The sequence below is a fragment of the Garra rufa genome, chromosome 14 (genome assembly GCF_049309525.1).
Source record: "Garra rufa chromosome 14, GarRuf1.0, whole genome shotgun sequence".
Classification (NCBI taxonomy): Eukaryota; Metazoa; Chordata; class Actinopteri; order Cypriniformes; family Cyprinidae; genus Garra; species Garra rufa.
Genome location: NC_133374.1, coordinates 15,034,720 through 15,049,876, shown reverse-complemented (window position 1 = coordinate 15,049,876; position 15,157 = coordinate 15,034,720). Strand labels below are relative to the sequence as shown.

Here is a 15,157-nt window from a genome sequence, read left to right as displayed (position 1 = left end):
AGTCTGAAGGTCTGGCTACGCGAGACTAATGTCAATATAACAGCTTGTAAACAATGTCACATAATGTAACATTTACCTCCGAAAAACATTCTGTCACCGTAAACTCATTAGTCAGCTAGAATAATGAACTCTAGAGAGGAGCATTTAGCTAAATATATGCAGCATATAACACATTCGTTGTATTTTTTTTACTGTTTAATTTATGTTTGAATAAATACTTCCAAGTTTTTATGACAGCCGCCGAGTGCAATTTCAGCATTTGTATATAAATCAGTTTTTTTTTTTAATTATATTTTACAGTATTAGTTGAAAGATTTTTTCCTTGAGAGAAACTGAAAATTTTTAGATTTTTGCATTTTCATTAAATTTAAATTACCACAAAAATGTAGAAGTGTATATATTTGTATGCATCCCTCTGGTTTTGGGTCATTATTTAGGTTTTAAACAGTTAAACATCAAGACATATATTAGATGTAACTTTGATGTGATGGAGCATCATATTTGGTTTGAGCAGTCGATAGGCATGGGTTTAAAAAAAAAAATGTACTCGAACGGTTTTCATTCCTTATATACTTGTTAAAATATTTCTAAATTCTTGTTATTATTTTTATTTTTGGGTAAACTATCCCTTTAAGCTTCTAAAATTAATTTGTTACAAACACTCAGCTTTTCCCTTACACAATGTTAATTGATGGAATGAAGTTGTGTGGATTACTTGTGAATTGTAGTGATGTTTTTATCAGCTGTTTGGACTCTCATTCTGATGGCACCCATTTACTGGCTTATGGTGAGCACGTAATGTAACGCTTAATTTCTCCAAATTATTTCTCACCACTGAAGTTGAGCTGTGAGCAGGTGCAGAGCGAGTGAATGATGTTGATAACAAGACCATGCGTTGATGCTCGGAGTGACAGTGGGCCGGTGGCCACCAACAGGGTAACAACATGAAACAGGTAGGGCAGATGAGCGGCCACGTCCAACGAGTTGTTGAAGGAAAGCATGAGCATGTAGCGGGCCAGGATGGCGATGTCGTCCCACATCAGATGCTGCTCAAGGGTGGGGGTGGGGGACAGGCACGTCTTATCGATGATCTTACACATTCGGCCAATCACCTGAGAGAAATTAATAAAGCATTTGTGTCAGTAAATTTAGACTTTATTTGACTTTAATTAGCCACTGATGATAATTGAACAAGGAATTTTAAATGAAAAAAATGAAATTCAAAGGGTTTCTGACCCTGCATAGATGGCAACAACTACTATCATGGAAGGTTTTCTTTGCATACAAAAAGTATTCTCGTAGATTCATAAAATGAAGGTTGAGCTACTGACTTTCTGGTACTTGAATGTGTCAGTTGTGTTGCTGTCTATGCAGGGTCAGAATGCTTTTGGATTTCATCAAAAATATCTTCATTTGTGTTCCAAAGATGAACAAAGGTCTCATGGGTTTGGAACAAAATGAGGCTGAGTAAATAATGACAGAATTTTCTTTTTTGAAGGAACTATCCCTTTATTCTTTCAAAATTAGACTTGTACAAAAGGCATACTTTATCATTTCAAACAAACCTCAAATCAGAAAGCATCATTTGCTCTCTCAATAAGATTATACTTTGTCCCTCATTTAACCTCAGAGTCCTGTTGCTATATGAGTCTTAGAAAAGCAGACGCAACAACCGGACAAAGCCTGTCCTTGTGCTGCCCGCTGTGACATCAGCAGTGGCTGGCACTTGTTAACCAAACAATATTTGGCTTTTCAGCAAAGCTGAGCATTCGGGAAAACAACCAAGTGTCTTAAACGTTTGAAAATAGCAGAAAATATTGATACGTGAATCAAGACTCATAAAGAACGAGGCGCTTAAGCTATCAAATTCGCAATTGTGGCTCTTTTTCTGCCCAAGTGTCTGACAATGACGTCCATTGAGCGTAATGACTAACAGTTGCCCATATAATAGGAGCGACTGCCCCGCTGGCTAACTATTGTCTATCTGTGCGCACACATACAAATTGGGCATTTGTGCACAACACTTAGGATAATAGATGTTGGGGAGAAGAGCTAGTCAGCCTGGATAAGATCACAAGAGGAATGATTCAGGAACACAAGAGCCAGAAACACTTTAAGCGGTAAGTCGAAATCTGTTGAAAAGAGCGTTAGTGGGCTAGAAATTAACCTAGAAGTCCTGTAAGACATTTACAGGCATGTTAACAAGAATTTGGTTTGGTGGACAATTGACTCTAGTAATTTTGTAACTGAATACTGTATAACATTAAATGCATTTACTGTATAAGCAATACAATTCAGTGAAATTTGACAAAAATGCATGCATTACAAGTCAAGCTGCTTCAGGGCATTTTAAAACATCTTGAGATGAATACATTTATAAATCAAATATTTCAATAAAGAAATGACTTACAAAATAACTGCATATTTTGTTACTCCAGTATGAAGAAAAACAAAATGGAACATTTTGGTTTTGGTTCTGTTGCATTTCCCATGCTCCAAATCATTTATTTCATGTCAGCAATGCAGCAAGATTTAATATTTCAGTACAACCTAACTGAGATACTCTGTTGCTGCTATCTTAGGAATAGCATTCTATTAAATAATATGTGACCCTGGACCACAAAACCAGTCTTAAGTTGCATGGGTGTATTTGTAGCAATAGCCAACTACATTGTATGGGTCAAAATTATCCACTTTTCTTTTATGCCAAAAATCATTTGGATAATAAGATCATGTTCCATGAAGATACTTTGTAAATGTCCTACTGTAAATATATCAAAACGTATTTTTTGTTTAGTAATATGCATTGCTAAGAACTTCATTTGGACAACTTTAAAGGTGATTTTCTCAATATTTTGTTTCCAGGTTTTCAAATTGTTGTATCTTGGCCAAATATTCTATCCTAACAAACCATACATCAATTGAAAGCTTATTTATTCAGCTTTCAGATTATGTATACATCTTAATTTAAAAAAAAAGACCCCTATGACCCTTTTGTGGTCTAGGGTCACATATATTGTAAACACAAACATAAACGTATATAATATGGTGACCAGTAAGTGCTTACCTTGCTGGACACCAGCTTGACGTTTCCTGAAGCCAGAGCTACGGCTGTGTCAGCCATCACTTCAGCCTTGATGGATCCCAAACCCCCAGTAGCACTAGTCTTTATGAAGCTATCCAATACCACATCAAGCAGGTCTGTGATCTATAAACGTAAAACGGTGCATTCTGTAACTGCTGACTCAGAGTTTTTAAGCACATAGACAAGGGTGTTAGAGTTTGAAGGCATTTATCATTGTAATACTTGTTTGAAAATCTTTGGATGGAATAAGCTCACAAACTCAGATTCGCACAATGAAATGGCAGAAACTTGAAAATAGTTTGAAAGGCTTACCTGACCCAAGCTGCCCCATATTTTTGCCTGTATAGAGGGGTACATCTGCTTCTCGTTGATGGTCATAGTAATGAGTTTGTCCAGGATAGCCGTGACACGCTGTCGTTTGGCATCGTCATTGTGTTTACAAAAGCGCACCAGATTACGCAGCCAAGGAGTCATATATTCCAAACACAGATGCTTCAGCTCAATACCTAAAGCACCCAAAAGGAAACACATCATTATCATCAAAAAACTATTTTGTATTAGACTACCATTTAAAAATCTAGGGTCCGAAAGTACTTCTTTAAAGAAGTCTCCGTAAACCGAAACTTAAACCAAAATGAGTGTCTGTGAATATTAAGGTGCAAAAATACTAATCCTGTGTGTGAATGAATGGCGCAGATGCACGGTTTCGTTTACTACACACATACTGAAGCGTGCATGATGCTCGCTGTGTTTTCAGTCTCTGCCGCCTCAATATATGACACGGAAACATCTCTAGAACTGCTCTGAGAGAGTCACTTCATGAGCATTTTACTGTTTGTTTTGAGAAAACTATCATCATATCACATACAAATAGAAACTCAACGGTCTTCACAGCAAAGGTCTTCAAAATCAAAGTTTGGTTTAACTTGAAGAAACTATGACAGAAACATAACTTAATGTGACGATAGTACTACTATTACTAATAAAATTATTAAAACATATATTTCTAAGAAATATTTACAAGAAAAGTTATTTACCAGAAAAATGTAAATACACAGCAGTATTTATGAATGGATGAATGAGTGAATAAATACATCATAAAATATATTTTAGAAATTCAATTAGTTGGAGATGTATTTTTTTTAAATCAAAATTTACGGAAACAATTTAAACGGAAACCAGAAAAGTAATGGAAAACACAATATTTGGTAAAAAAAAAACTGAATTTGAGAAAAAATAAAACGGATTTCATAGGGCTTTAAAAATGTAATATTTGTTAACCTTTTAATAAACTGTTAAATTAGTTACATTTCATGATTTTATTTAAGCAGACATGCTTTTTGATCAATATATTTTAATTTAGCCATTAAAAGAGAGTTTAGAAAAATTAAAATGGAAAAAAAACTGAATCCAGAAAAAGGAAAAAATAAATTTGGGATAAAAACTGATTTCATAGGGCCTTACTTCAGAAATCATTCTAATATGCTGATTTAGTGCTCAAGAAACAATTATTATTAATATCGAAGTTGTGCTGCTTAATGTTTTTGAGGATTCAAAAACATTAAGCAGATTCTTCAAAACATCCGAATAGATTTGAAATAGAAATCTTTCATAACATTATAGAAGTTTTTAGAAATGTATGCATCATTGCTGAATAAAATAGGAAAAAAGTCTTACTGACACCAAAGTTTTGAACAACAGCACATATGTAACCCTGGACCACAAAACCAAAAATACATTGTATGGGTCAATTATTGATTTTTCTTTGATGCCAAAAATCATTAGGATATTAAGTAAAGACCATATTCCATTTCCTATCATAAATATATCAAAATGTAAATTTTGATTAGTAACATGTATTGCTAAGAACTTAATTTGGACAACTTTAAAGGTTATTTTCTAAATATTTAGATTTTTTGCACCTTCAGATTACAGATTTTCAAATAGTTGCATCTCGGTCACATATTGTCCAAGCCTTACAAACCATACATCAGTAGAAAGCTTCAAAAATGGACCCTTATGACTGGTTTTGAAGTCCAGGGTCACATATGTGCAGAATAAAAAAAAAAAAAAAAAAAGAGTGTTTGTTTGCATGTGACACTGACTTGACTTGCTGAAGCCGGAGATGCACTCTTCAAGGAACTCCAGAGTGAGGTGGGGCTCATTAGCTGCTAGCGTTTTGCTAATGGACACAATAAAAAGGGTGTTGTTGGCTGGGATGCACAAGCCAGATGTTTCCAGGAGTTGCCCTTCAATCTTCAAGTTGAAGGTGCAGGTTAAGGCACAAAGGAGATTGTATGCAGCTGACCTGTTGAAGGAGTTATAGTTTACATTAACTGGCATTATTAAATCACTAGTTTCCATATTTGCAGAAACTGAAGTGATAATACATTTCACATGTCTGGTTCTAACTGTAGGGCGGCAAGTTCAAGAGCCGCCCCAGTTGAACTAAAAGACACAAAGGAGCAGCATTAGCATTTCTAATCAGTTCACCAAAACAAAGACAGAAGCCTGCAAATAAAAGGCTCATTGTCAGAACAACAACAGCGGGAACGCATTGGACCATTCAATCCAAAACTATCAAGTTGTTAGGCTGAAAAACAGCCTAAGCATGGTCTAAAACTCAATCCCCCAAGATGCCAGGCAATGATACTCACCTCAGACTGGGGTCAGAGCTTCCCAGATTGAGGAGGGCGATGTTGAGCAGGGTGCCAGGAACATCTTTAGGCCTGATCTTGGTGTGTTGAGGAATGGAGTCCGGTTGGGAGAGCTCCCAACGTGTGCGGATGTGGATGATGGACTGAACGATGGCTTCGCACTCCTGGTGCATAAATGTGAGAGGGGTGCCCTGGTTAGCGATGGTTAGTGTGAATTGGTTCTCGTCCACCAGGCATATCTCCTCGATTTCTGAAGCATAGTATATGTCGTTTAGGAAAACAGGCTGTCCCAGGACACGCGTTCGTTCGGCTGAGGTCACCTGAACAGCTGTTGATCCCACCTAGGTAGAATGGGTGAAAAAAAAAAAAAAAACACTCTAGGATCATCTCTGGGTACCATATGATTCAAATTAATATTAAAACACACAAATAATTTAAGAACACTGTTAAATCTTTAGCAAATCTTAAAATGGATATCCATTTTTATATTGTAAAATACAATGTTTTTATGTCTAAATGTATTGTAAATGAGTCTCACACATGATGTGGGGTGAAAAAAAAGTACAGAAAAAACAGTAACATTTTAAAATATTTTTACTATTTAAAATTACTGTTTTCTATTTTAATATATTTTAAAATGTAATTTATTCCTGTGATCAAAGCTAAATTTTTCTCTAAATTTTAAATTAGAAATCATTCTAATATGCTGATTTGCTGTTCAAGAAGCATTTTTTTATTATTATTATTAATATTTTAAACAGTTGAGTAATTATTTTCAGGATTCTTTGATGAATAGAAAGATCCAAAGATCAGCATTTATTTAAAATAAAAAGCTTTTGTAACACTATACCTTTCAAAAGCTTGGAGTCAGTATAATGTTTATTTAATTTTTTTTGAGAATTAAGTTACAGAAATTAATACTTTTATTTAGCAAGGATGCTTTAAATTGATCAAAAGTGATGAAAAAGACATTTATAATGTTACAAAAGATTTCTATTTCAGATAAATGCTGTTCTTCTGAACTTTCTATTCATCAAAGAATCCTGAAAATAAAATTCTACTCAGCTGTATTCAACATAATAATAATACACTTTTTTTGAGCAGCAAATCAGAATATTAAAATGATTTCTAAAGGATCATGTGTGACTGGAGTAATGATGCTAAAAATTCAGCTTTAAATCACAGGAATAAATTACATTTTAAAATATATTCAAATAAAAAAAAAGTTATTTCAACTAGCAAAAATATTTCAAAATGTTACTGTTTTCGCTGTACTTTGGATGTAAAAAATGCAGGCTTGGTGAGCAAAAGAGACTTCTTTAAAAAAAAAAAAACATTAAAAACCTTACTATTCAAAAACTTTTGACTGGTAGTGTGCGTGTATATATTTATATATATATTTGTCCACATGTCATGCGTAGGACTCTGTATTATTCATCTCATTTATTATAAAAATGTATTTAGAAAATTCTAGAATTTCAATATCAGACATTTATCAGTAACAAAATTATTTTAGGCTTTAATATAGGTGGATACCTACCAAAAATTGTCAATATTAGTACCTAAAACTTTGGTTGAGTTGCAAACATCCATGATCTCTTACCTTGATCGAGACTTTTGTGTCCTTGTGCGCCAATTTCAAGGCATTGTGGAACACTTTGAGGTCCTCCTCCAGTGCCAAGGTAGCTGCAGGTAGCTTCTGCTGCTCGGGTTCGATGTGTTCGGCTAGACGTGCAGGCGAGTCGATAAACAGCATCTTCTTGCTCCCCTTGAGGCCAGTCAGTAGTCGCTCGTGATATTTGGTGTACTCTCGTACCCAGGTGTTGCAGTTGTAGATGTACACAGCAGCCACGTTCTCATAGGCAAAGTTGGGAAAGACCACAAACCACTTGGATAAGAAGTCCGTCTTAAAGCGGTTACTGGGGCCCACATGGGTAAGGTCTACCACAATCTCGTAGTGCTTGGCGTAGTAGGGTTTGAGGGTCAGAAGGACGTGGTAGATCAGAAGATCGCCATTGATTTGTCCAGTTTTAAACCTGAAATGAGAACAATGACAGTTTCATTAGTTCATATTTGAATTTTATGGTCTTTGTCTTTCTAAAGCTGATACGTTGAGCATCTCAGAGTAGTGTATTTTAAGGAACAATGTCAAAAAATGTTTATATGTGACCCTGGACCACAAAACCAGACTTAAGTAGCACGGGTGTATTTGTACCAATAGCCAAAAATACATTGTATGGGTCAAAATTATCGATTTTTCTTTTATGCCAAAATCAACTTCATTTGGACAACATTTGGCAATTTTCTCAGTATTTAGATTTAGATTTGCACCCTCAGATACTAGATTTAAAAAAATGTCCTATTCTAACAAACCATACATCAATGGAAAGCTTATTTATTCATTAATCATAATTCATAAAATTACCCTTATGACTGGGTTGGTAGGTCCAGGCTCACAAACATGTCAAAACAACTACACATAAGTAATTTCAAACATGAGCTGTCTATACTAGGCATGGGCCGGTATAAGATTCAGACGGTATGATAACCTTGTATAAAAATATCACGGTTTCACGGTATTTTCATTACTGCTCCACAATGTTATATTTAAATGTCTGGGTAAAAAAAAAAAAAAAAAAAAAAAAATTCAACTGAACAGTATTTTATTTTAGGAAACATATAGAACATTTTGTAAGATTGAACATCAGGCAAAATAATTAAAATAAATAATTGAATCTTCTTAATTAAATTAAATTGCAGTCAATTGTGTGAGCCTAAACCTGCAGCTCAACAATAATCCACATCAATAAACATATCCTTCTAAATGGAAAAATGCAATCCCTAATCAAAACAAAAATATTACCATTAGTGACAGTTCCAAAAATAAACAAACACTCAAAGACACAGGAGAGCCAGCAAGTTTTTTTTTTTTTTAATGGCGTGATTTTGAAAAGATGTTATAAGGTGCCCTGAGTAATATTTAAGATGATCTCTAGACAGAGGTGCAATATAATATACATGACTATGTTTTCAGGGGTGCATAAAGACCTTACTTAATGAACCATTATGTTTTTATCAACTTAGAATTTTCAGCTTGCGAAAAAACACTGACACAATGATGAACTAGTAACAGTAATATCCACAATAACATTGTTTTATTGAATGATTAAGTAAATATAATTAATTAAAATTACATTCTAAAACAAATCTCACTATTCGTTGCTGTCAAAAACGGTGAGATTTTAATCCTGTATCGGCCTCCCGTAGTTCTGTAAAGGGAGGGGTGAGCGGTGGACTGTTGCAATTCACAACCTCGCTGCTAGATGCCGCAAAAATCTCTTTTTAAACATGATGTCGTTGACCTTCCTCTTCCAAGCCGTGGCCTGCAGCGCTAACCGCTGGGGGAGGGGCTGTGTTGTTTTCGCTGCAGGTACACACACACACACACACACACAACCTAGTAGGGAGTCCTGCGCTTTCACTTTGATGACACAGAAACTGCACATATCGTAGGAACGGTATAACTTTTTTTCTTTGCGGTTTTAAAACCATGACTTTTTCAAAATAGGGTAAACCTTGAAACCGGTTATCATCCCATGCCTAGTCTATACCAATTCCCGTAAACAGCAAACTTCTGACAGCTCACACAGAATAGAAACCCGTTTATCAATATAGCCCTGTTTTCTTCCACTATAACCACAGGTCAAGAGCATCTCAACCGAAGAACACCTAAATAACATCAAGAAGCGTGGGGGACAGGAAGCGATTGTGTTCTGCATTGCAATATTTCAAGCCTCATTACTTTAGGTCGTTGTTCTTCATCTTCCAGCTCTGTAAGAAAGGCTCTACATCCACTTTAGTAAGTACTTATTAGTTCACCAATTATCTGTAAAGCTAATGTGTAATTGAGAGTTTGGAGAAGTCTTTGCTAATGCTTTTATTATACAGTTACAGTGACTAAACCTACTTTGATCAAAGATATGGTGGATTTTAAAATCTATATACAATACTTGAAATCATAGTGATTTAGGTTAAATGATGTACACTATCATTCAAAAGATTGGGGTTGGTTTAATTTTTAGTTTCTTATGCTTTTAGGCATTTATTTGATTAAAAATACAGGATATACAACATGAATAATAAAGTATTTCAAATTAAATTTAGATTTTTAATGTGATTTAAGAAATATTTTTTTAATGCTAAAAAACAATCAATCAATGTTAACCTAGTATTTGTAGAAACCATAATAGAAATGTCTTTACTGTCACTTACAGACAATTTAATGCATCCTCGCTGAATAAAACCATTAACTTATTAAAAAAATCATACTGAGACAAACTTTTGAATGGTAGTGCAAATAAATAATGTTTTTTTGTTCCATAGTCAAGTTTTTTTACATTCAGTTTGAACAGACAACTGCAAAACTTACAGCATCATGTCTGTTTTTTCTTAAAACAGTGTAACTTGTACTAAAAAGCTACATTAACTCCTATAGAATATGTGATCCTGGACCACAAAACCAGTCTTTGTAGCAATAGCCAAAAATACATTGTATGGGTCAAAATTATCAAATTTTCTTTAACTCCAAAATTCATTAGGATATTAAGTTCATGTTCCATGAAGATATTTTGTACATTTCCTACCACAAATATATCAAAACAGAATTTTTGATTAGTAATATGCATTACTAAGAACTTCATTTGGACAACTTTAAAGGCGATTTTCTAAATATTTAGTTTTTTGCACCCTCAGATTGCAGGTTTTCAGATTTTTCCATTTTAGTTGCATCTCAGCCAAATATTGTCCTAACAAACAATGGAAAGCTTTCAGATAATGTATAAATCTCAATTTAAAAAAGAACCTTATGACTGGTTTCACATATGTCCTGCTGAATAATGGTACTTGTTTGTCACACAGACAATGCAGACCACAATCGATCTGATGTACAACACCACCATGCAAGAGGACCTCAACGTTTCTTTTGCGACGACTAGTTTCCCCGCAACTGGTGCCGCAGAGATCAGTTGTTTTATCGACGCACACCTAGCATTTATAGCAACAGCAACTGCTGGTGGCATCATCCTGATCCTTCTAACATCCACCATAGTGTTGGCATGTACCGTCTCAAGCCTAAAACGTCATCACCGGACCCCTCGTCCATCCCGAAGCAACGCAGACCTGGTGAGTGGGACGGGCTATTGGGGTACTGAGAGAAGAGAGGGCGGCATTGTGGGTCCATGCGAAACTAGCGTACTACTGGAGGAAGTAAAGACAGACGGCGAGGAGGAAGAGATCCACGATGGCGCGATGGCAGGGCCGAGCCAGTACGTCCGCGCTTCTAACGCAGCCGGTGATTCAGAAAGCGTCCCGACAGCAATGCAAAGCTCAACCTCCAGGGACTCCTGCATAGATCCCATAAGTTTGGAGAACATGCCTCTGATGGTGTAAAGCGTAAGAGCTTTTTTTTTTGTACGCTGGGCTCTGGTGTTTTCTTTTTGCCTTTTTTTTTTTTTTAAATGTCTTCAACAGTTCAGCTACTGCAGTAAAAAGCAAGCTAACAAAAGTTTAGTCGCAAACAGCATTACAGGGTTTCTTTCAGAATTGTTTAACTAACTGCAATTTGTGCTCATCCTGTAATGTAATGGGTCAAATAGTCAGAGGATATAAAACTTTGACCTCTTCACAGATAAGGTCAAAGCAGTCCTCTCATCTCAATCAGCTCTGGAGATATGTTCAGTGAGGATGACAAGGACAATAAGTAAATGAGATTTAAGTGTATGATTGTATATACTGTGGACTTGGCGTCTAACATCAGCATTGTCTCACATTTTGGCTATTTTTTTAATACGACAAGCACTGTAGATTAAAGCCACTGTACTATACACTGTGCATAAATAGCAGAATAATAATTTCTACTGTAATTTCCACTACAGTCAACAGTTTGGATGAAACAACATACGAACAGCTTACTTACAGTTGAGGTCAAACGTTTACATACACCTTACAAAACCTAATTATTTGACCAAAATTAGGGGGATCATACAAAATGCGTGTTTTTATTTAGTACTGACCTGAATAAGATATTTCACACAATAAACATTTACATATAGTCCACAAGAGAAAATAATAGTTGAATTTATAAAAATTACCCTGTTCAAAAGTTTACATACACTTGATTTTTAATACTGTTTTACCTGAAATGTCCCTAGCTTGTCCCAAACAGTTAAACTGTCCACTTTTATTTAGAAAAATCCTTCAGGTCTCACAAATTCTTTGGTTTTATACCATTTTTGCGTACTTGAACCTGTTTCCTACATTGACTGTATGATTTGAGATCTTTTCACACTGAGAAAATCTAAGGAAAATAAGAACCTGGGGGTGAAAACATTTGCATTTGAAGATCAGGGTAAATATCTAATTTTGTCTTCTGGGAAACATCTTCTGCAGCTTCTGAAGGGTAGTACTATATGAAATCAATATGATATTTAGGCAAAATAAGAAAAATGTATGCACGTTTATTCTATTCAAAAGTTTACACGCCCTCTTATTTTGGTAAAATAATTAACATTTTGCAGATTCTGCAAAGTGTATGTATACTTTTGACTTCTACTACATGTTTGACTCCAAATATTAGGCAGGGAAAAAAGAAATCACACACTGCACCTTTAAAATGAGCAAAGAATACCATCCAGCCTTGCAAATCCTCTAACAATAAGCATGTTTTCTATCTCAGAACACTGACATGTCAATATAAAATAAAATTAAATGCTAATGATAAAAAAATCTTGTCCTGCTTATCATTTGCAATCAGATTTCCTGAGTGTTGCTTGCTGTGAGAAACTCACTGCAGCAATCCTACTGTTAATTTTGCTTCTGAAGGTGTTACTGGTGAAAAGTGGGTGTTCAGTGAAGACATGAGATCATTTCCCTTCAGATAACTTATGCTCTACAAAAAATTCTAACTATTAAAGATAACTAATATCTGATCCTTTCAGAAACAGCAATGCTTTAAAAAGAAAGACACATTTCCTAGAACAGAGTTTAGGTAGAAAAAAAGAAGTGCTTCTTTTTTTCATGCTCTGTTACCACAGAGTCTTTCCTCAGGAAAAAAAAACTGCTATTAGCAAAAACGAATGCAGCCATTTCACAGCTTCGTTTCCTGTCAAGTAAAGTGACAGTTCCGTATTCATCACTACATACTTCAGTCTTTAACAAGTGCTTCAGAGGACGCCTGGGTAAGTAAATATTGTGCTGTTTTGTCTAGCATAAACCAATAATTACGCTACTTTTGAGTCTATATGTTTTTACTATTTAAATTGTCAGTTTGAAGCTAGCTGTTCTGTAAAATAAATAAAAAACCTAGTATGTGTCATAAAATATTCATTTATAGTTTGTAAGTGATATTTGTACACACAAACATTAGGTGTTGCCTTTTGGTGAAGTTAAAATAGGTAAATGTAAAAGTTTTATCAGAGCATTCTGCACGTGGGCAATAAAAAGTCTGTCGAGTCTTATGTGCAAAAAAATATTTTTTATTTTTTTGCCAAGGTTCTCTAAGGACACCATGAGGACTACTCTTTGCACACTTATCTTCCTCTTCTCTCTACCACGGAGTCTAAACGGCCATTTAACAACCAGCCATAAGAATACTGCGGTAACAAACAGCGAGAAACAGGCGAGAAACTACACTATTGACTCTGAAACAAAAAACGTGGTTTCATTTTCAAGAAGCGATCAGACGCAACACCTCACAAGTCATTCAGAGCAGCAAGGTATCAGGCTGAGGACGGCCAATGGTAACAATGAGACATCAAGGACAAGGAGGAATGTACATTACGACAACTTGACTACTACATCGACACACCCTAAAACGCAAATGCAGGACGAGGTATCTCAACGAATGGAACTACTAAAACCAACAGAAAGTTCCCACAAACCACATACTACATCTCTTTTGCAGACAGAGAATGTTACAGAATTTAATATCTCTGCTAAACCACCCAACGCCACAAGGGCAGATGTTTCGCCAGAGGGAAGGACAACCAGTGGACATTCTGAGACACAGGATGGCACTCAGGAAACACCTTCTACTTCCGACACAGGACTCCATAGTGCACACGGAAATGAAACAGTCATGGATAGCAACAACACCAATACAAATAAAGATCTTCAAACAGTCCAGCCCACAATGGAGACTTCAAACCAGCCAAGCCCAATGACTCTTGCCCACACTTCCTCAATAGCAACTGTGACAGATTTGAACGAGACTGTAAATGCCAATGGTGTGAAAACCACAGAGAGGAATGAAATCACAGAGAAGTGGACAAGCACTCAAGCACCTGAGCTTGAGACTTCACCATCGACTAAGCCGACAAAGCCGTTGTTAACCACTAAAAAGACCACCACCAAGCGAAGTCCACCTCCGTCAAAAGACAAGCAGAAAGCAAACCCAGGTCCAGCTGTGGCAGGTGTGATCGGCACCACATTTGTTTTGATGTTTGTAGCGATAATCCTTATCTTGGTTAGAAAGCGCAAAATACAAAGAAAGCAGCTAGAAAATCCTGAGTGGGCCGGACCCTCGCCGTTTCTGGATGGCGACGTTCAACCGAACCTGCCAAATACGGACGAACCCGAGAGCATCAACAGACAAGGCTTCAACCAGATGTCGGTTTCCAGATATCTCTCTCAGCGGCTCTCAAAACACCTGACATTCGGGAGGAACACGAACGAGGAAGTCCTCATGGGGGACATCCTGCAAGGAAGCACATTTGGCAGAGAAAATCCAGATGAGGTTCAAGCCCCCAACGGGAACCCGACAGCTGCTCAAGACTCAACGGAGATGGACGAAAACAAAAATCAGGAAGGTCAAGCTCAATCTGTGGACTCTTTGGACACCAAAACACCTGCGTCAGAAAATGCACAAGAATCTGTGACAGAGAGCAAAGAATCAAAGCAGGCTGATGACCTCACTCCGCCTACGTCTTCTGGACCAAATACTGGAATTAAGCTTCCTCCACCTTTAGTGTCTATAGATCTTGATTCCCTTTCGGAAGAAGCAGCTCCTTTGCAAACATCAGATAGTGGGATTGTTCCACCTGCTCCACCACTGCCCTAATCTCATGTTCCTATATACAAATTCTCGAAAGACGACAACCTACACACTCATATTTGCTCAAGTCAAACACAACTGCTTGCAACCTTGACGTATCGAAATTGAAAGTGTATTTAAATATTTTCCAATAGGCTTTTTTATGTCACAATTGTTAATAATTGCTATTTGTCAATCAGTGGCAGCTGAATCTAGAGTGAGTCTGGACAATAAGATACATAGTCCATGAGTCTTGGTCAGGGGTGTCCAATCCTGCTCCCGGAGGGCTGATGTCCAGTAGAATTTAGCTCCAACACATTTATAGTG

At 36.3% G+C, this 15,157-nt stretch overlaps 1 protein-coding gene and 1 long non-coding RNA gene across 4 annotated transcripts in view; one reads left to right on the top strand and one right to left on the bottom strand.

Moving 5' to 3' along the window:
- nf1a (neurofibromin 1a) overlaps positions 1–15,157 on the bottom strand; it is a 130,867-nt gene that overhangs the window by 18,723 nt on the left and 96,987 nt on the right. For all 3 annotated transcript variants that reach the window (XM_073818490.1, XM_073818491.1, XM_073818492.1), the window contains exons 36-41: positions 7,346–7,778; positions 5,743–6,083; positions 5,191–5,393; positions 3,398–3,591; positions 3,068–3,208; positions 833–1,112 (exon numbers count right to left, since the gene is read on the bottom strand). In XM_073818490.1, coding sequence (XP_073674591.1) covers positions 833–1,112; positions 3,068–3,208; positions 3,398–3,591; positions 5,191–5,393; positions 5,743–6,083; positions 7,346–7,778 — 1,592 coding nt within the window. The remainder of the gene's footprint in view (positions 1–832; positions 1,113–3,067; positions 3,209–3,397; positions 3,592–5,190; positions 5,394–5,742; positions 6,084–7,345; positions 7,779–15,157) is intronic.
- Positions 1,992–12,508, top strand: LOC141285486 (uncharacterized). Its single transcript, XR_012338624.1, has 3 exons — positions 1,992–2,120; positions 9,445–9,601; positions 10,660–12,508. It is a non-coding gene; the product is annotated as an uncharacterized lncRNA (long non-coding RNA).